Genomic DNA, 21,420 nt, shown 5'->3' on the forward strand with positions numbered 1-21,420 from the left:
ATACACATACCTGCAGTCCTCCCATGCAGGTCCTTCCAAGTTAGATCTTAGCCTAAGATTATGATGTCTGTGAAGAGGGAGAGGGAATTGTGTAACTTTCATTGATTTTGGGCGACCCATTTGGAATAAGAAGTTTCTAATGGAAGGCTTTTGAAGAGATGATTTTGTTGTGAAGAAAGTCCTTTTCAGGTTGTTAATATTTATAGATTGAAAGTGATAGTTCCTCATAAATGATATTAACGGCAAAAGGGTTTTATTTTCATCTCTTCAATTAAGACGATATCTGTTGCAGTGAATGTGACAGTCTACTAAGCCTCATGTGTGAGTAAGCATTAAATAACTAGGCGGCTACTTTCATAGCTCCTAATCATTTTAGTGCCTACGTGTCTCTTAAACTCCTTATGTAAAAATGACGTTGCATGCATTGATATTGTAAGAATAAATTCAATTTTCTTGAAAAATTTTCTTGTGATGGTTGAATTTACTGAATTTTATCTTGAGATCCATGTTACTTTTCCCCCTTTTTGTTTTTTTATATAATAAAATACACATAAAAAATACAAAAATAAACTATGCACAATTATGAATTTATACAAATGGGATATGTATAAGGATAGGAATCCTTGATAATTAATGATCATCCTGTTGTTTAAACTAAGTTTCTGATGCTGTATCAGAATTTCTGATGAATTCATCAGATTTTCTGATACCTCTTCAGATTTTCTGATAAATCGTCACATTCATTGATGATTTATCAGACCTTCTGATGTTCCATCAGATTGATGGATTTCTTTATCAGAACTCTGTTTAGTTAATCTTTGATTATCAGACTTTTGATGATCAGACTTTTGATGATCATCAATTTGGTTTTCAATTTGTGTCACTTTGTTTTCTGAAAAATTTTCATCTTTTAAATTAACCATGCCCAGTTTACTGATCAAAAAGTTGTGTCTCTTTTCATCAAGAGGCTTTGTAAAGATATCAGAATTTGGTTTTCAGTTGGAACAAAATACATTTCTATGTCACCTTTCTCCACATGATCTTTTATGAAGTGATATCTGGCATCTATGTGTTTGGTTCTTAAGTGATGAACTGGATTTTCTGTTATTGCAATGGCACTCTTTGAATCACATAGAATTGGTATTTTTGTCAGATTTACTCCATAGTCCCTCTGTTGAGTTTGCATCCACAACACTTGTGAACAGCAACTTACTGCTGCTACATATTCTGATTCTGCTGTTGATGTGGCAACACAGTTTTGCTTCTTGCTTGCCCAACATACCAATTTTTCTCCCAAGATTTGACATGCACCAGATGTGCTTTTTCTGTCAATCTTGCACCCTGCATAATCTGCATCTGTGTATGCAATTAATTCAAGGTTTGTATCCTTTGGATACCAGAGACCAAGTTCCGATGTGCCTTTTAGATATTTGAAAACTCTTTTTACAACTTTTAAGTGGGATTCTTTAGGATCACATTGATATCTGGCAAGAAAACATGCTGCAAACATGATATCTGGTCTGCTTGCAGTCAAATATAGAAATGATCCTATCATTCCCCTGTAGGTTTTAATATCTACACTAATTCCATCTTTATCAGAATCTAATTTGTTCCCTGTTGCCATGGGAGTGTTTGAAACAGAGCAGTTTTCAAGTGAGTATTTTTGTAGAATTGTTTTCACATATTTTGATTGACTTAAAAATATTCCATCAATTCTTTATTTAACTTGTAACCCTAAGAAAAAGGTTAACTCACCCATCATACTCATTTCAAAGTGGCTGGTCATCAACTTTTGAAACTTTTTACAATATTTTTCATTTGTTGATCCAAATATAATGTCATCAACATATATCGGGACCAACAAAGTATGACCTTTATGTGTTTTGAGGAAAAGTGTGGTGTCAATAGTACCTTTGGTAAATCGAGAATTGAGTAAGAAGTTTGATAATGTTTCATACCAGGCTCTAGGAGCTTGTTTCAACCCATACAAGGCTTTGTTTAATCTAAAAACATGATTTTGTAATTTTGGATCAACAAAGCCTTCTGGTTGCTGCACATAAACTTCTTCCTCAATTTTACCATTCAGGAAAGCTGAGTTTACATCCATTTGATAAACTTTGAAATCCTTGGATGCAGCATAAGCAAGAAAAATTCTTACTGCTTCTAATCTAGCTACTGGTGCAAAAGTTTCATCATAATCAATACCTTCTTGTTGACAGTAACCTTTGACCACTAACCTTGCTTTGTTCCTGGTGATTATGCCATTCTCATCAGATTTATTCCTGAATACCCATTTTGAGCCTATGACAGATTTGTCCTTAGGCTTGGGTACCAGATCCCATACCTTGCTCTTCTCAAACTGATCCAGCTCTTCTTGCATAGCTTGAATCCAGCCTGGGTCATTTAGAGCTTCTTTGGCAGACTTGGGTTCTATCGTGCTTAAGAACCCAGCATATGCACACTCATGTGCAGTTGCAGATCTTGTTTTCACACCATCAGCTGGATTGCCAATGATATCAAAATGAACATGTCCTTTGATCCATCTTAACTTGTTGTCAAAAGTTGTTGGTTCTGATGGATTTGAAGTTTCCCCCTGAACAGTTGCCTCTGTTATGTGTAATGCATCAGAATTTTGACTTTCTGATGTACTATTCACTTGTTCTGTAGGGTTAGTACATGAAATATCTGTTGATTTATATGTGAGAGATTTATCATGTTCTAGGAAATCTTCAGATATCATTTTAAAGAGATGTTTATAATTTGCTTGTTTGTCAGAAAAATTTATTTCTTTCATGTATTCATCAGAAACCTCTGTTTCTGATGAGTCATCAAATGAAACATACAAACTTTCTCTGATTGTCCTTGTGTTAAGAATAAAAATTCTATAAGCTTTTGAGGACAATGAATATCCAAGAAAAATACATTTTTTCTGCTTTTCTGTCAAATTTTTCAAGGCTTTCAAAATCATTGAAAACAAAACATCTACAACCAAATGTGTGTAAAAATTTTACACTTGGAATCCTTCCATTTATAATGTTGTAAGGTGTTTTGTTTAGCCTTTTGTTGATAAGGGTTCTGTTTTGTGTAAAACATGCATTTGCTATTGCTTCTGCCCAAAAGTGAGTGGACATTTTAGCATAAGCAAGCATTGTTCTGGCAGCTTCTACTAAGGTTCTATTCTTTCTTTTTACAACCCCATTCTGTTGAGGGGTTTTGGGAGCTGAAAAATCATGAGAGATTCCTTTACTTACAAGAAAGCTCTCAATTTTTGAATTTTTAAACTTTGTCCCATTGTCTGATCTGATCCTTTTGACTGTTAATTTTAACAGATTTTCAATTTTCTTAGTAAAATTAATGATCAGATCAGGTGTTTCACTTTTCTTCCTCAAAAATTTGACCCAAGTATATCTGGAAAAATCATCAACTATTACTAGTATATATTTCTTCCCAGAAAAACTTTCTGTGCTTATTGGTCCACACAAATCCATGTGTAAAAGTTCCAAATTTTGTGTAATGGAAGATTCGGAAATTGATTTATGTGAGGTTCTTTTGGATTTTCCCATCTCACAAGCATCATAAATTTTATCCTTTTTGGAGGACATAAAAGGTAATCCTTTTACCAGACCCTTACTTGCTAGTTTGCTTAGGTTTTTGAAATTTAAGTGAGCCAACCTTTTATGCCACAACCAGCTACTTCCTTTGTTGATTTTAGAAAATAAACATAATTTTGGATGTTCATTTTCTTCTTTGAAATCAAAGTAGTATATTGATTGTCTTATTCGTTTGCCACTTAAATAGATTTTGTTATCATCCATACCTATTAGCAAGCGTTTTTCTGGTAAAAAGGTTACTTGAAAACCTTTGTCACAGAATTGACCACAGCTAAGCAAATTATACTTTAAGCCTTCAACATAGGCTACTTTCTCTATGGTGAAGCATCAATACCTGATACACCCGTATCCCATGATCCTCCCTTTCACTCCATTTCCAAAGTTCACCATTTTACCCAGCTTTGAAACAAAGTTGCTGAGTAAGCTCCTATCCCCAGTCATGTGCTTGGAGCTTCCTGAATCACAGTACCAGATCTGCTGCACATGATGGTCCTGAAATGAAATGGTTAGAGGATTTTTGGTACCCAGGCATGCTTGGGTACTCTTTCTGATGGAATTTTTAACAAATTATTTTTCCTTGTTGGCTTCTCATCAGAAATTCTATTATACGCTGAGCCATTAACAAATTTTGCATTTTTCTTTTGGAGATGGTGTTGAACAAGCTTCAATATGTCAATACACATACAAGATTCATCAGAATTTTCGGATGTTCCTTCTTGTGATGGAATGATGGGATATTCTTGAAAAAATGAGTGAACTGCCTCTGTAGCTTTTACAGACTCTAGTTTGCGTTCACTTCTTTTTGGTTCAAAGTTGGGTTTATCAAAAGAGTATTCAGAACAGGCTGACTTGCAAGTTTCAGAATCAGATTCTGATGAAAATTTATCAAAAATCTGTTGAGTTGCTTTTACAAAGACAGTGGGTTTGTTGTTGCTTGTTCTTACATATCCCAAACCCCTCCTTTGTTCTTTGGTGTGGACTCAATGAAGTTTATAAACTCTTTGGCTTGTTGAAAACCTCTTACATTTATTTCTTTATCATTGATTTTCTTGTAAAGATCTTTTCTTTCGTTTTCATAGAACTCAATTTTAGCTCTTTGATCCAAACTTTGTTTTATTAGTAATTGGTTTTCAAGAATAATTTTGTTCAAGGTCCTTTGCAACTCATTAGATTTTTTTACCATCTGATTGATGTTTAACTTGCAGATTTAGAAAATCTGACATGAGCTCATTTAGCTTGTGTTCAAGATCAAGATTGTCTAAATTTACCTGTTGTCCTAAAGTTTCTGGTATGTCATCAGAAAGTGCCATGAGACAGAAGTTGGCCATTTCTTCTTCTTCTTCATTAGAAGAGTCATCAGATAGCCATGTAACTGTCCCAGCAGTTAAGCTGACTTGCTGCTGCTGCTTCTTAGCTTCCTCAAGCTTCTTCTCATAGTAAGTAACATCTTTCAGCTTCTTGGTCTTGCATTCTGATGCATAATGACCTCTTTGCTTGCACTTGTAGCACACAACCTCAGCTTTCCCTTTATCCTTAGATCTAACTTCTTCTTTAGATCTTCCGTCCATCCTCCCTCTGTCACTCCTCTGGTATCTCTGGCCTCCTCCCCTCAACCTCTGCTCAAATGTTTTGGTGAGCAGTGCTATAGCTTCAGCAAAAGCTGAAAAGTCTGATGATGTGTCAGAAATTTCAAAACTTTGGCTGTTTGATGGTTGTGGATCATTGGAAGTAGTTGGTCTTTGTGGGTTTGAGATAAGAGCTAAAGATCCCCCTCTTTGAATGGTTTCTTCAAATATTTCTTCCTCTCTGGGGATCAAGATGCTGAATAAGTCATGAAGACTCATGTTTCCTAGTTCTAAGGTTGAGGAAAAAGTCATGGTCAGACTTCTCCATTCTCTAGGTAAAGCATCAAGAAATTTTATGTTTCTTTCATCATTTGACTTAGTTATACCAAATTTCTTTAGCTCGTTTGAAAGTTTTGTAAACCTTTGATATGTTTCATTTAATCTTTCATTAGGTAAACTTTTAAACCTTTCATATGAGGAAACATTATTTGTTCTCTTGTTTCTTCTCATCCTTTCTCCTCCTTCACAAAGATTTTCCAACTGATCCCATATTTCCTTAGCTAATGCACATGCATCAACTTGTGAAAATATGTCATTGGGGATGGCCATTATTAAGAGTGACTTTGCCCTTTCATCCCCAGCCACCTTTTCCTTGTCTTCCTCACTCCAAAGTGTTTCACTTTTAGGAGCTCGGGAGGCAGGGATAGCAGGTGATTGGTCAGTTGCTGGAATTGCTGGTATTCAAGTCATTGGTATATGTGGACCCCTTTCAATGGGTTGAAACAGAGCTCGGTCATGACCATTAAGGAAATTGACCATCCTGATTTTCCACTGGGGGTATTCCTCTCTGACAAGAGTCGGAGGTTTAGAAATAGAACCAATGTTAAAAGCATTATTCCAGGATTGAAATCTGGCCATATTTAGAAAAAATAAGATAAGCGATTGATTGTTTGAAAATAGTTTATTCAATCTGCTGTGATACCAATTGTTGGACCAAGTATGGCCTTAACAACTTCTTTTTACGTAATATGGCAAGTGATTTCAGTATATGTGAAAAAGATGTGCGGAAATGGAAATCAGACTTTCAGAAACAAGACCTACAGAATTATCAAGTTTATATCACTTTGAAACAAAATAGTTTAACAAGGTGATTGTAAGATTATTATCTAATACAAATGAATCTTGAATTCTGTGGGTGAGAAGGGCAATGGAGTTTAGGTGTTTGTATATGAATGCTAAGCTTCAAACTCAATTGTCTTCTTGTTGGTGCATAAATATCTGTTAACTTTGTCTTGTATCGAGTCATGTATGTAGTTGATAAATCTCGGCACGGTAATCGAGAAAAACAGTATTTTAGGGTAATTCCGCATGAAATGACATTGAAGTCATTTCATACGAAATTAGCAGTTCAAATGAAATTACCTCAGTGGTAATTCCACAAGAAATTATATAGCATGAAACGACTGAGGTAATCCCGTGCGGAATTAGAGACCCTATAAATACTGAACATGCTGTGTCATTTGGCACAGAATTAGTTTTGTTGTTTTCAGAGCCGAGGTGCTGCCAGATTGTCATTTGATCTGTAAAAGCTTTGGAATCGATAATAAGAAGATAATTAGAGGAAAACAAGCTGTTACAAGTCTATTTCTCTGATTCCGCCTTTGAAATAGATGTATAACTCTTCTGATTGACTCGTTCGGGTCACACGACGATCCAACACTTCTGCTGGTTGGGCCTTCTATTTATAGAAGTCCGGGTACATGAATAAACAATAGTTTATTTATGCAATAAGTCCTGCATAAAGTAGCAATTTGACATATTCATTGAATCCAACGTTCAAGTTGCCTTTGTAATCATGATATCCAATAATGTCAGTTGCTTCGGTCATTGGTGCCAGGATAGAACTTGGTTTTAGACAAGTGGGGGTATTCATCAGAATTTCTGATAAACCACTTCATCAGAAATTCTGGTGAACAAATCATCAGAAAGTCTGATGATCAGAATCGTCAGAAACTGATGATATTTCATCAGAAATATCATCAAATCCATCAGAAATGACGTTCTCTGATAATCCAAATCAGCTCTTTATCAACTTGTTATTCTTTGAAGTAGATGTTGCGCATTTCAGTTGTCCTATTTGATCTTCTTCGTTTTGTTGTGATCTTCAGGACTGTTATCTCTTCAGAGATCCAGCTGATTTGTGATTTTCTTCACTACTTACAAATAAAGTTTCCTAACAGGAGGTCCTACTAAATTTGACCCAGGTCCTTGCAGGATCTATACACTAAACAATGGCAAGACTCTTACCAAACCATTCCCTTAACCCCCGACCAGGTAGCCAACATATCTCCACATAGACCGTGGAGATATGAATGGTGAAAATCTTTTATTTTATATAGACAGTAAAATAATGCCAAGACACCACAGAAAAATGATAAGGAAGAATCACCTTCAACATATAAAACTAGTTATTAAAGTCATTAATACATAACCAAATAAAAAGTGCGAAAAGATTAAAAAAAAAGTATTGCACTAAATGCTTGTCTTCACCAAGTGATGTAAGAGACTTAGGCAAACATGGCCTTTGATTGTCAAGAAATCTTACGGTCAATCTTGGATCTCGAGACTACTCACATACTCTATGATGGATGATGGTGGTGGATGATGGTGTTGTGGTGGTGGTGGAGTGTGGGTGAAGTGTGAGAGAGGTGGTGTACCAAGGGATGGTTTGCAAATGAGCTAAGCACCCCTATTTATAGCCTGAACAGAAGCTCGGGCACGGCCCCGTGCCTATCCCTCTTCTCTTTCTTCATTAATTGCAGTTTGTCTACATTAGTTGACCATGCTCCCATGTCCGCTGGGCACGACCCCGTGTGCAGAAGCGTATCTGTACTATCAAGATTTCCTCAAATTCTGCGAATCTTTGAGTTGACCATGGCCCTGTGTCCCCTGGGCACGCCCCCGTGGTGGGTGATAGAAGCTTCTACAACTTTGTCTTTTATGCTGACACTTAGGCACGCCCCCGTGCTCATTGAGCACCGGGCGTGTTCAGCCTTCTGTTCTCTTGTTTTCGCTCGGGGATATGCTGTCGGGGAGTCGGGCATGCCACGTTTGTTCCTTTTCTTGTATTTATGTTAGATTTAGCTGCCTTTTTGCTTCTTTTGTTCATTTGAGCTCATTTAATCCTGAAAATACAAAAGGAAGACAAAAACATACTTTTTCCAACATTAGTACTAAAAAAGGGTTAGTTTTATGCCACAATTATGTAATTTATATGTTGCATTTTATACACATCAGTTTACAATATATAGAGATACACATAACCTATACTAGGAAACGGAATAATACAAATTTAATACAATCAATACGCATAATAGTAGAGATGATTTCGTAAATCATTAGCATGATTTACGTTATGCTTTTACCCCCGGTCAATCGAACAGGCGGGGGACCAATATGAAGCAAGCCTCGAAGTTTTTCAAAGAGAGGTCTTGAGAGAATTTTAGTGAAAATATCTGCAACCTGGAGATTGGATGGAACAAACTTTGTATAGAAACGACCAGAGGAAACAAGCTCACGCATGAAATGATAATCAATGTCGATATGCTTTGCACGTTTGTGTGAAACTAGGTTTTGACTTAGAAAAATTGCACTCTTGTTGTCACAGAGCAAAGTCGGACGAGCCATAGGTAGAGCGTGTAGTTCTCGAAGAAGGTGAGTAAGCCAGATGATTTCAGCTGCAGTATTTGCCATGGCACGATATTCAAATTCACAACTAGAGCGAGAGAATGTAGGTTGTTTCTTTGCACTCCAGGAAACCAGATTGCCACCCAAATAAATAGAATAACCGTAAGTGGAGCGTCTGGTTTCAATACAACGGGCCCAGTCTGCATCAAAGTAGCCAACAATAGTTGTTGAAGTTGGTTTGGAGAAGGTTAACCCAAAGGAAATTGTTCCTTTAACATAACGGAGTATCCGTTTAACCAACTGAAAATGAGATGTTGTAGGGGCTTGTAGATGTTGACTGGCTTAATTGACTGCATAAGAGATGTCAAGTTTGGTAATGGTGAGATAATGAAGAGATCCAACTAGAGACCTGTAAATAGTAAATAGTATGATCATGAAACGGAACACCCTTGCTAAGAAAAGTATTAGTGTTAGCAAGAGGAATGGCAACAGGTTTGGAATCTAACAGTCCAGTACGAGACAAAATGTCATGTGCATATTTCGCCTGACTAAGAAAAAGACTGGCATCAGAGTGAGTAACTTCAAGACCCAAGAAGTAACCGAGTGGACCCAATGTGACAACCCGAACTTCTGAGATTAGTGTCATTTAGTCTTGTAACCTTAATAAATTCCCTAAAACGTAAGACATGGTTGTATATGTTGCACATCTAAGGATTTAGTGGGCCGCACTTATTAATGACAAACACATTAAACATTTGGTCCACACAGTGATGGGTTTTGCGGCTCAAAACACTTGCAAACACTTGGATTGCACAAGTGATAAGCACACAACACATATTACATGACCCACATTAAGCCCAACTCTTGGCCCAGTCTTTCCCTTTAAGCCCAATCGGTCATGGCCCACTCTTCTCTAACTTATGTATACGTGAATGCATATTAGGGGGCACAGAATCTCCTTGCACAAAGATAGCAAACCCTAAACACCCACACCCTTTTTCTCTAAACCGCGACAGCAGCCCCTAGAGTTCGAAGTCTTCCTTCCTCTTGCTTATCACGTCACTCTTTCCTCTCGTAAACAGGTTAGTTCGTGACTTGTATTCTTGATTAATTAACTTACGGATCAATGAGCCATGAGAATAACGACTCATAATGATTATGAAGGGAATGAATCTTTGTTACTAGATTTACTAGATTTATAGTGATTCTATAGTTATGATGTTCGCTTTATAATGAATGATTACGGTTGTATGCGTACTAGGTTCGAGTAGTGAAAATATGATATGTTTAGTTGTATCGATTATTATGTTGATTATGTAGTGTTGTTGTCATGTGTGTTAATCAATCCATGATCCTGTTTCCCCATGAACTATGTCGTGATAGTGTTGCATCAGGAGACTGTTTGATAGTCTTATGTTATGTGAATGATAATTACGTGACGCGGAAGTGATATGCTAGAAGGGTGCTTGTTATTGAATGTTAGATAAGTATGTGACCGATGATGAATAATGCTCGCTAGGATATGAAATTCGGATTGATTCAACTATATGCTGAAACTGTTATAAATTGTATATGATGATCTTGACTCTTAATTAAATTCCTTACCTTCAAGAATATGCTCCAAGTTTGGTTGTCTTGCCAATATTCACGTGATACCCTTCTGATGTGATGATGATTATTGTTTTAAAAATTATTGCCCACTCACAAAAGTAGGCTGCTAATTCGTGTATGTGTGTGATGTCTCCAACATCCCATGTGCATGTCATCATGAAGGTTTTAAAACCATTTAATTTCTTTTCACCATATAGCATGTGCACCGAAATTAAGGGCCAATACAGGATTATCTTAATTGAACTAATTGGGCTGCATCTAGTTAATGAAGTTAGAATGGACTGTTGAGTGTAATTTGGAACTTGGGCTCGTAAAACAAACATGTTTTCTTGGCATGAAAATGTGTTGTGCGAATAAATGTCATTAGCTTGGTTAAGGCATGGTGTTGCTAATTAGCTGTTAGAACGTGTATGATTATGTGTGTATTTCATAAGTACAACTTGTGCAATGTATGACAAATTACGTGGTTCAATGCGAATACGAAACTGATTGTTATTGATATGATAAACCGTGTTAGGACGTGCTTGATCAATTGGTAATAAAGTAGCTAATCTTACCGAGCAAACCAAGGTGAGTTCACACTCTTACCAAGGCATGGGATTCCCGGGGATTGGGAATGGGTTGAATGATGGGATTGAACAATTACTCGTACTTACACGGCTACTAGACTATCTACCATCGTCCTCCGGTTACGCAGGGCACTTACGTAAAACCTACGTAAACAAGTACTTACAACTGTCCTCAGGTTTCGAGGGACACTTACGTAAAACCTACGTAAACTCACACATGCTACTGTCTTCCGGGTTTGGAAGGACACTTACGTAAAACCTACGTAAACCCCACGCGTACCACTGTCCTCGGGTAAAGAAGGGCACTTACGTAAAACCTACGTATACCTTGTACGTACCACTGTTCTCGGGTTAAGAAGAACACTTATGGTTACAAATAGTCTAGTGTATATATAAATATGGGAAGCCCCCACTAATAGAACATACTATCGGACTAGAAGAGCCACATGTTACGAAAAGAACTTACTATTACGAACTTACTTACTGTGAACTCGCTCAACTAGTTGTTGACTCTCTGTTACATGCCTTGCAGGTCGTTAGGTATACCTGGGGCTTGCACTGGGAGGCGCGGTCGTTGTGGACAAGGATCGTGAATGCTTTGATTAAACATTTGACATTTCATACTTTACTTATGTTGGGCTTTTACTCATATGCTTCCGCTAAACGTTAAATTTATGCTTATGTTTTGAACACCTTTCATATGGATTGGTTTGGTTAAATTACATATACTTTTACTATTTACGTTGTTCTATATGATTGGTGGCTTGATCCTGGTCAGTCACGCTCCCAAGCAGTGATACTCCGCGGGTGGATTTTGGGGGTGTGACAGATTGGTATCAGAGCCATTGGTTATAGAGAACTCGGTTTTAATAAGGGAAAAACATTTTTATTAAAACCAGACTATAACCAGTACAGTGCTCAACGATCCACAACGACGCCTCGCTCCACGTGCAAGACTCAACATCCTAGGTAATATGGTTTATGTTTATTGCCTACATGCTAGAATTACATAGAACTTTGCTCGTGGTATGCTTAGATTACATTGCCTACTATTCGTTATTGCTTGAGAACACTTGTGTGCTTACTCTCTTATGTCATCGCACTATTCGAGAACCTCTCTCACTTATGTTACCTTTGCTATGAAGATCATGACTGGACACATTAACTTGACACAAACCCAGTTGACGGCTCTCATTAACGAACAAGTTGCTGCGGCACTTGCAGCCGCACAAGCAGGAGGTATACCCTGCAGTCGTAACTCACACTAGGATCTTTAGATCCTACACTCCTAAACCAACTCTTGTGTTTAACCTTGTCCTGTTCTTATACACAATAGGTCAACACGCTCAGCCACCTGTTTGCACCTTCAAAAATCTCAAGGATTGCCGACCTAGTACCTTCAGTGGTACTGAGGGAGTTGTAGGCCTCCTCCATTGGTTCGAGAGGCTCGAAACTGACTTTGAGGTGCGTGATTGCCCTGAGTCTCGTAGAGTAAAGTTTGCTACTAGAACACTCGAAGGTGCTGCATTAACCTGGTGGGAAACACAGGTTCAAATGTTAGGGCTGGTAGCTGCTAATGCCACCCCCTGGAACGAGTTTAAGGACCTAATTAAGGAAGAGTTTTGCAGTCGGGAAGACATTCACAAACTAGAGGTGGAGTTCCTCAACTTACAGATGGTGGGGTCTGAAATTGAGGCTTATACGAAGAGATCAAATGAATTAGCCACATTTTTTCCCACTATGGTAGACCCTCCCACCAAACGCATCGAGCTGTACCTCAAGGGTCTGGTGCCAGAAATTCAGAGTCATGTGGTTGCGCCTAATCTTGGCACTATCCAGCAAGTCACTCGGCTTGCTCATCGTCTCACAGACCAGGCAGTAGAACAAAACAAACTACCAAAACGTGTTAAAGCTGCTACTACATGTGCTTCTAGTGACAACAAACGCAAGAGGGATGGAAACCTAAGCAAGGGATTAATCCCGGTTCAGCCTCTGGCACAGCAGCAAAAGATAGATGACTACCAGAGTCCTAGTCAACAGTTTTCTGGTAGTCGCGGGCAGAGTGGATATCGAGGAAATCATCCAAAGTGTAACAGATGCAATAGGCACCACAGCGGTCAGTGCAACAAGGGTCGTTGTCATAGGTGTCTCAAGATAGGTCATGAAGCTAAGGATTGTCGGAGCTCACGTCCTGTAACTCAAGAACAGCAACGGCCGCCTCAATCTTCACAGAATCAGCAGCAACAACAGAGTTTTAAAGGATGTTTTCAGTGTGATGCTAAAGATCACTACAAGAGACATTGTCCACAAATAAACCAGGACCAGACTCAGAACCATGACCATGGAAACAAGGACGACAATGGGGATAGCGTTGGGGGAAACAATGGAAGCAATGACGCCGGGGCCGTGTGTACGTGATTGGTCAGGGTGACGCAAGGAGCGATCCTAATGTAATAATGGGTAAGTTTCTTCTCGACGACTTTTATGTTACTGTATTGTTTGATTCGGGTGCAGATACCAGTTATATGTCTTTGAAAGTTAGCCGAATGTTAAAACGTGCACCAACTCCCTTAAACACCAAGCATGTTATAGAATTAGCTTATGGTAAGAGTCTAGAGGCCATGCACATAGTTCAGGGTTGTAATCTTATCCTCGCTGGTCAGACTTTCTCTATCGATCTTATCCCTATAGTTCTGGGTAGTTTCGACATCGTCATTGGTATGGATTGGTTATCCCAACAGCAAGCAGAGATCTTATGCAAGGAGAAAACAGTTTGTATTCCCCGTTCTGGTAAAGAACCTCTCGAAGTTCAAGGCGACAAGAGTGGAGCAGTGGTTGGCATCATCTCCTTCCTGAAGGCCCAAAAGTGTTTACGAAAGGGTCACACTGCCATCTTGGCACTTGTTACTAATGCATCAACGAAAGAGAAGAGAATAGAGGATATCCCAGTTGTACGCGATTTTTCCTCAAGTGTTTCCTGAAGACTTACCTGGTCTTCCGCCTTATCGCCAGGTCGAATTCCAGATTGAACTAGCACCAGGAGCAGCACCGATAGCACGTGCACCGTATCGCTTAGCTCCAACCGAACTGGAAGAACTATCAAAGCAACTACAAGAGCTCTTGGATAAGGGCTTTATTCGTCCTAGCTCTTCGCCTTGGGGAGCTCCAGTGTTATTCGTGAAAAAGAAGGACGGTACCTTCAGGATGTGCATAGATTACCGCGAGCTAAACAAGGTCACCGTGAAGAACCGCTACCCTCTGCCGCGAATTGATGACTTATTCGACCAGTTGCAAGGGTCGAGCTACTACTCTAAGATTGATCTAAGGTCAGGTTACCATCAGCTGAGAGTCCGGGATGAGGACGTCTCTAAGACAGCATTCAGAACTAGCTACGGCCACTACGTGTTTCTAGTCATGCCATTCGGGCTAACGAACGCGCCTGCAGTCTTTATGGACCTTGTGAACAGGGTGTGCAAACCCTATCTAGACAAGTTTGTAATTGTTTTTATCGACGACATTCTGATCTATTCCAAGAGTCAGGAGGAACACGAGCAGCATTTGCGACTTATTTTGGAACTTCTTTGAAAGGAACAACTGTACGCCAAGTTTTCAAAATGCGACTTCTGGCTTCGTGAAGTCCATTTTCTAGGCCATGTGGTAAACAAGGATGGAATTCATGTTGATCCATCCAAGGTAAATTCGATCAGGAACTGGCCTGCACCGCGTCCACCAACGGAAATACGCCAATTCTTGGGTTTGGCGGGTTATTACAGACGACTCATTAAAGACTTCTCCAAGATTGCACAGCCGCTTACTCTACTGACATAGAAAGGTGTCACTTATCGCTGAGGCAATGCATAGGAAACGGCTTTTCAACACCTAAAGGATAGGCTTTGCAGCGCACCTATTCTCTCATTGCCAGAGGGCACGGACGATTTTGGGGGCTACTGCGACGCGTCGATTCAGGGTCTTGGTTGTGTATTGATGCAACGGGATAAAGTTATTGTTTACGCTTCGCGGCAACTCAAAGTTCACGAACGGAACTACACGACGCACGATTTAGAGCTGGGAGCTGTTGTTTCCGCGCTTAAGATATGGCGACACTACCTGTACGGTACCAAGTGCACTATCTACACCGATCACAGGAGTCTTGAGCATATCTTCAAGCAGAAGGAATTGAACATGCATCAACATCGATGGGTTGAACTACTGAACGATTACGAATGTGCCATCAAGTACCATCCAGGCAAAGCCAATGTTGTGGCTGACGCCCTCAGTCGAAAAGATACTACACCTAGGCGTGTACGAGCCTTGCAGCTCACTATCCAATCTAGTCTTCAGGTAGAAGCATTGAAACCAGAGAACATCAAGGCCGAAGCCTTACGCGGTTCAAGGCAACAATTAGAACAAAAGGAAGACGGCGCCTACTATGTAACGGGGCGTATTTGGGTCCCACTATATGGCGGTTTACGAGAAACTTGTGATGGTTGAAGCACACAAGTCTCGCTACTCGGTACATCCTGGTTCGGATAAGATGTACCGCGATCTTAAAAACTACGTATTGGTGGCCAAGCATGAAAGCCCTCATCGCAACGTACGTCGGCAAATGTTTGACCTGTGCAAGGGTCAAAGTTGAATATCAGAAACCAACAGGCCTACTTCAGCAACCTAAGATACCGCAGTGGAAATGGGAGGAAATTTCCATGGATTTTGTTACTGGCCTACCTAGATCCCAGCGTGGAAACGATACCATTTGGGTGATTGTGGATCGACTCACAAAGTCTGCACACTTCCTAGCTATTAAGGAAACGGATAAGTTCTCCACTCTCGCAGACGTGTATCATAAGGAAGTTGTTTCAAGGCACGGAGTGCCAACTTCTATTATCTCTGATCGTGATGCACGATTTACCTCAGAACTATGGCAAGCAATGCACAAAGCATTTGGCTCCCGATTAGATATGAGCACAGCTTATCACCCTCAGACGAATGGGCAGTCTGAGCGCAAGATTCAAACTCTAGAAGATATGCTTCGGGCGTGTGTTATCGATTTTGGCAACAGCTGGGAAAAACATCTCCCGTTAGTGGAGTTTTCGTACAATAACAGTTACCACACCAGCATTCAAGCCGCTCCCTTCGAGGCATTGTACGAACGTAAATGTCGGTCACCTCTCTGTTGGGCAGAGGTGGGGGATAGTCAAATCACAGGTCCAGAACATGTAGTTGATGCTACTAAACGAATTGCACGGATACGACAACGCATGGCGGCAGCTCACGACCGTCAGAAAAGTTTCGCTGATAAGCGCAGGAAACCACTCGAGTTTCAAGTTGGGGATCGAGTGCTACTGAAAGTCTCACTCTGGAAGGGCGTGGTTCGTTTTGGCAAACGAGGCAAACTCAATCCGCGGTATGTCGGACCGTTCGAAATCACTGAAAGAATAGGCAAAGTAGCCTACAGACTAAACCTACCAGCTGAACTCGGTGCAGTTCACAACGTTTTCCACGTGTCGAATCTGAAGAAGTGTCTGTCAGATGAGACCCTCATAGTTCCTTTGAAGGAGCTCACTATCGACGAGCAGTTGCGATTCGTCGAGGAACTAGTAGAAATCACGGACCGGGATGTTAAGGTCCTCAAGAACACTTGAATACCTCTTGTACGAGTTCGTTGGAACTCCTGTTGTGGCCCAGAGTATACCTGGGAACGAGAAGACCAAATGAAACTCAAGTATCCCCAGTTATTCGAAAACCGTGCAACCACTACTGAGGCTGAAGCTACTACAGAATTTCGGGACGAAATTCCAAATCAACGGGGGGTGATGTGACACCCCAGGGGAACCAGTAAACGATACAACTTAACTAGCTTCCTCAGTAACCGTATGCTAAATTTCGGGACGAAATTTCTTTCAAGTTGGGGATAATGTGACAACCCGAACTTCTGAGATTAGTGTCGTTTAGTCTTGTAACCTTAATAAATTCCCTAAAACGTAAGACATGGTTGTATATGTTGCACATCTAAGGATTTAGTGGGCTGCACTTATTAATGACAAACACATTAAACATTTGGTCCACACAGTGATGGGTTTTGTGGCTCAAAACACTTGCAAACACTTGGATTGCACAAGTGATAAGCACACAACACATATTACACGACACACATTAAGCCCAACTCTTGGCCCAGTCTTTCCTTTTAAGCCCAATCGGTCATGGCCCACTCTTCTCTAACTTATGTATAGGTGAATGCATATTAGGGGGCACAGAATCTCCTTGCACAAAGATAGCAAACCCTAAACACCCACACCCTTTTCTCTAAACCGCGACAGCAGCCCCTAGAGTTCGAAGTCTTCCTTCCTCTTGTTTATCACGTCACTCTTTCCTCTCGTAAACAGGTTAGTTCGTGACTTGTATTCTGTAACACCCCGAAAATATAAAACTTTATATTAGAGTTATAAAGTATAAATAAACAAGAAATCTACTAACTAGGAACTATAACCTAGTTAGTTAATAGTCTAGAAATAATTTATATTAGGATTAAAAGTAACCAAATTTCATGTTGATCAAAGTGGAGGGGTTTAAGTTATTAAAAATCGAAACTTGATTTTAATTAAACAAATAAAAACAAACCAAACACCCCATTTTGGGGGTCTGGTCGATCAAAACAACAGGGGCGATCCCCACTCCCTCTCAAACCCTAAACTTCACAAATTTGATCAATTGAAGGTTAATCCTTGTCCCATCGAAATCTGAACAGAGATTCGCGATCCTCATCACAAGGGGGTTACAAGGTATGTGAAATTTCATGAAATCTCTCAACTTGAATTTCTCATGTAATTGGTATAATCTGAATTGTTAGTTGCATATGTGCCTTATGATGATTTAGGAACAACTAGGGTGTTTAGGGACAAACCCTAGACAAATAGAAGTTGAAATCATATAAAATTTTGGCGAATTCAAGAACACCATTGTAGGTGATTAATGGGTTATGTGTATTTGGGTGAACACTAGGAAATAGATTGTTAATCTAGTGTAATTTGGCAATTTTGAAGTGATTTCAGAAATTAGAAGTTAGCAACCATGTAAAATGGTTGATTTATGTGAAATTAGGGCTAAATGATAAACTAAAGATGTGATGTTTAAACATGTAAAAATTCTGCCCTTATAGTGTTTGTTGAAATGCCTCAAAGAAGGCTTGAAAATGAATTGTTAAGTTAAAAACGCATAATTATGATGTATGACAAAATGTGCGTTATGTATGTGAAACAAAGAGTTCTAAACATAAAGTGATTGAACTCTATAGGAAAGGAAGCCGGGGCATCTAGCGGGCAAACCGGTGTGGACGCACGTTTGAAGGGCTTGCTTTAAAGGTATGTAACTTGACCCGTTACATTAAGTAGATTTTGATGATTATTAAATGCGTAATTGGATTTTAGAATAAGGGTTGTTTTGAATTAGAGCGGTGATGTCGCTATATTGAATAAAGATCAATTTGGTTGGAACTCGTTGGTAGTCGTCACATTGGAGGATTCCTTAGACGAGCCAAACGGGTCGAATAATCAAGTAAGGCATGGTTAATGCTCCGGATTATGATGGATTGATCTTTGATAATGGATAACATATAACATATTAGAAATACGAGATTTTAATGCATTGGTATCCTAGAAAACTGAAATCCGAGAGTTGGGTTTTAGTGTAATGAACAAACCAAACAAAAACATGGATTTCCAGGAACTACCGTAAGTTACGGTAGTACCGTAACTTACGGTAGAGGTCAGGAACTTACGGTGGTTCACCCCTGTTTTACTGTGGACCAAAAGCTTTCCAGGACTTACCGTAACTTACGGTGACACCGTAAGTTACGGTGGAACCAGAAAAACTTTTATTTATTTTTATTTAAAATTTGATGTTGGATCTCATGTTTATGTATTATATAACAATGTCAAAACTAGTGTTTTAATGGTTTTGACCCTAGGTGACAAGGTGGACCTTACGGATGGCGATCAAGCATACGATAAAGAACCGAACACTACATTTTGAAGCTTCCGCAATGTTTTAATCTTTAGTAGTTTTGTGTATGGGTTGTAAACACTTGTTAAACTACTTTTGAATTGTTTTAACTTAGTCATTAATTGACTAAGGTTGTCGTACCTATGAACTTCGTTAATGAATGTTATGTTACTTAGCCAATTTTATAATAGAAATGGTGTATTTTATTATTAAAATTAAGTGAAAAAAATTTAAGGGTGTTACAAGTTGGTAATCAGAGCTTAAGGTTGTCAACAAAGTGTTCGGTTCAAGCTTGATCGATCGTCCGGTAAGAATTAACTTATTATGTTAGTAGATTATGTCTTATGTAAGGAATGAGAAACGAATTGATATGCATGGGAAGAGCGTGTTAACACACTCAAACCCGGAAAGTGCATTAAACGTGAACGGTTAAAGCAAGTTAGGAACTTGGGTAAACCGAAACAAACGAAGCAATGTTATAAATGAAATGTTTAACGTTTAAATGTAAACATTTCAGTTTCAAGATGTCTGATGGGAATGATGATAATCCGGTGCAAACAAGCACCGAACAAATGAAAGAAATAATTGTCGAAGAAGTAGGAAAGGCAATTGAAGGCAGTCTATCCAGGTTTATAGACAAGATTCAAAGCACGGTGTTGTCGCTCGTAGAAGAATGAGTTAAAAGGTTGGAGGATACTGTCAACCTTATAAAAGACAAAACTGGAGAACGCAAAGGGTGCTCGTACAAGGAATTCATGGCGTGTAAACTGCCAATCTATAACGGGGAGGTTGACCCGATAATTTGTCAAAGATGGATAAGTGATGTTGAAGGGGTATTTGAACGGACCCATTGTTAAGTAGGCGACTTTGTTGCCTACGGAACGGGTCAACTGAGAAACCAAGCTAAAGATTGGTGGGATAATAAAAAGAAAGAAATGGGAGCCTGAGCGGCGAGGGTTATGACTTGGGATGAGTTTAAGGTGCCATTCCTTAAACACCACAGTCCCAAAGCGGTTATTAACAGAATCAAAGAAGAATTCATCCAGCTGAGACAAAAGGGTGAAACAATCGATAAGATCACGGGTATCTTCATGGATAAGCTCAGATTTTGTGACGAGTTAGTCACCACTAAGAACAAAAGATATATTACTATTAGAACATGCTGAGTGCTGAGTACCGGGAATTTATGACTCCGTCAAAATACGAAACCCTCACGGAGATTATCAACACCTCCCGGGAACGGGAAATCGAGTTAAAAAAACAAGTGGAACGAGGTGAACGAAGGGCACATGATGTGAATCCAAGCCCTACAAAGAAAGCCCGAACGGGAGAATCGGGAAAGAAGGTGGATGTTAAAGGTGGGTCACCAAGTTGTAAAGTCTGCGGGAAGGGACACAAGAGGGAATGTCGATTCAAAGACAAGTCATGCCCCATATGTAATAAGACGGGGCACACGGCCTCGCTATGCCCGGGAAAAGTATCAGTTTGCTACAATTGCTATCAACCCGACCATAAAAAGTCTGAATGCCCGGACTTAGTTGGAAAGAGAGATGCTAAGGAGTCTCCAGCGGAAGCCCCCAAAGCAAAGGCTAGGTCCTTCCAACTTACCGCAGCTGAAGCGAAAACAAAACCCGATGTGGTTTCAGGTATATTCACGATTAACTCAATTCCAGCACGTGTATTGTTTGATACGGGTGCGAATAAATCCTTTATTTCGCATGGATTTATTCGAGATCCTTCATTTGTATTGATGAAATTACCTGTGCCCTTAGAAGTTGAAATAAGGGATAACAAAAGTTTTATAGTTTGTGATATTTGTCGAGGCTGCAAATTAAGCATTGACGATGAGGAATACTTGATAGGCCTAATTCCGATGTCAATGGGGGAATTTCAAGTAGTCGTTAGGATGGATTGGCTAGCCCAACACCATGCAAAAGTCGTGTGTTTCCGTAAAGAGATAAAACTAATATCTTCGAGCGGGAAACACGTCACCATTTATGGCGAAAAAGGAGGTAACCCCATAGTGTGCTCAATGTTGAAAGCTCAGAAGCTTATGAAGCGAGGATGCAAGGCGTTCATGATATACGCAAATGAGCCCGAGAAAGAATCACGGAAGATTGAAGATGTACCGGTAGTGCGAGATTTTAGAGATGTGTTTCCGGAGGATTTACCGGGGATACCGCCTGAACGGGAACTAGAGTTCGGGATCGAATTGATTCCGGGCGCAAAACCCGTAGCAAAAGCTCCGTACCGACTCGCACCATCGGAATTACAAGAATTGATGTCCCAAATTCAAGACCTGCTTGATAAGGGATTTATAAGGCCGAGTGTGTCTCCTTGGGGCGCACCGGTACTGTTCGTGAGAAAGAAAGACGGGAG

At 39.7% G+C, this 21,420-nt stretch overlaps 1 protein-coding gene across 1 annotated transcript; it reads right to left on the bottom strand.

Annotated features, from left to right (window-relative positions):
- Positions 1 to 8,584: 8,584 nt before the first annotated feature.
- LOC110925083 (uncharacterized mitochondrial protein AtMg00810-like) lies at positions 8,585 to 9,509 on the bottom strand. Its single transcript, XM_022169052.1, has 2 exons — positions 9,273 to 9,509; positions 8,585 to 9,163 (listed from the first exon to the last, which is right to left on the bottom strand). Exons 1-2 carry the CDS (start codon positions 9,507 to 9,509, stop codon positions 8,585 to 8,587), a joined length of 816 nt encoding a protein of 271 aa, XP_022024744.1.
- Positions 9,510 to 21,420: the final 11,911 nt, after the last annotated feature.

This window comes from Helianthus annuus, chromosome 17 (genome assembly GCF_002127325.2).
Source record: "Helianthus annuus cultivar XRQ/B chromosome 17, HanXRQr2.0-SUNRISE, whole genome shotgun sequence".
NCBI lineage: Eukaryota > Viridiplantae > Streptophyta > Magnoliopsida > Asterales > Asteraceae > Helianthus > Helianthus annuus.

Bases quoted from the DNA above. Each gene is read 5' to 3' on its own strand.
- LOC110925083 (XM_022169052.1), bottom strand. From the start codon at position 9,509: ATGACACTAATCTCAGAAGTTCGGGTTGTCACATTGGGTCCACTCGGT. The intron at 9,164-9,272 runs GTCTCTAGTTGG...TCTCATTTTCAG, and splicing joins ATACTATTTACTATTTACAG to TTGGTTAAACGGATACTCCG.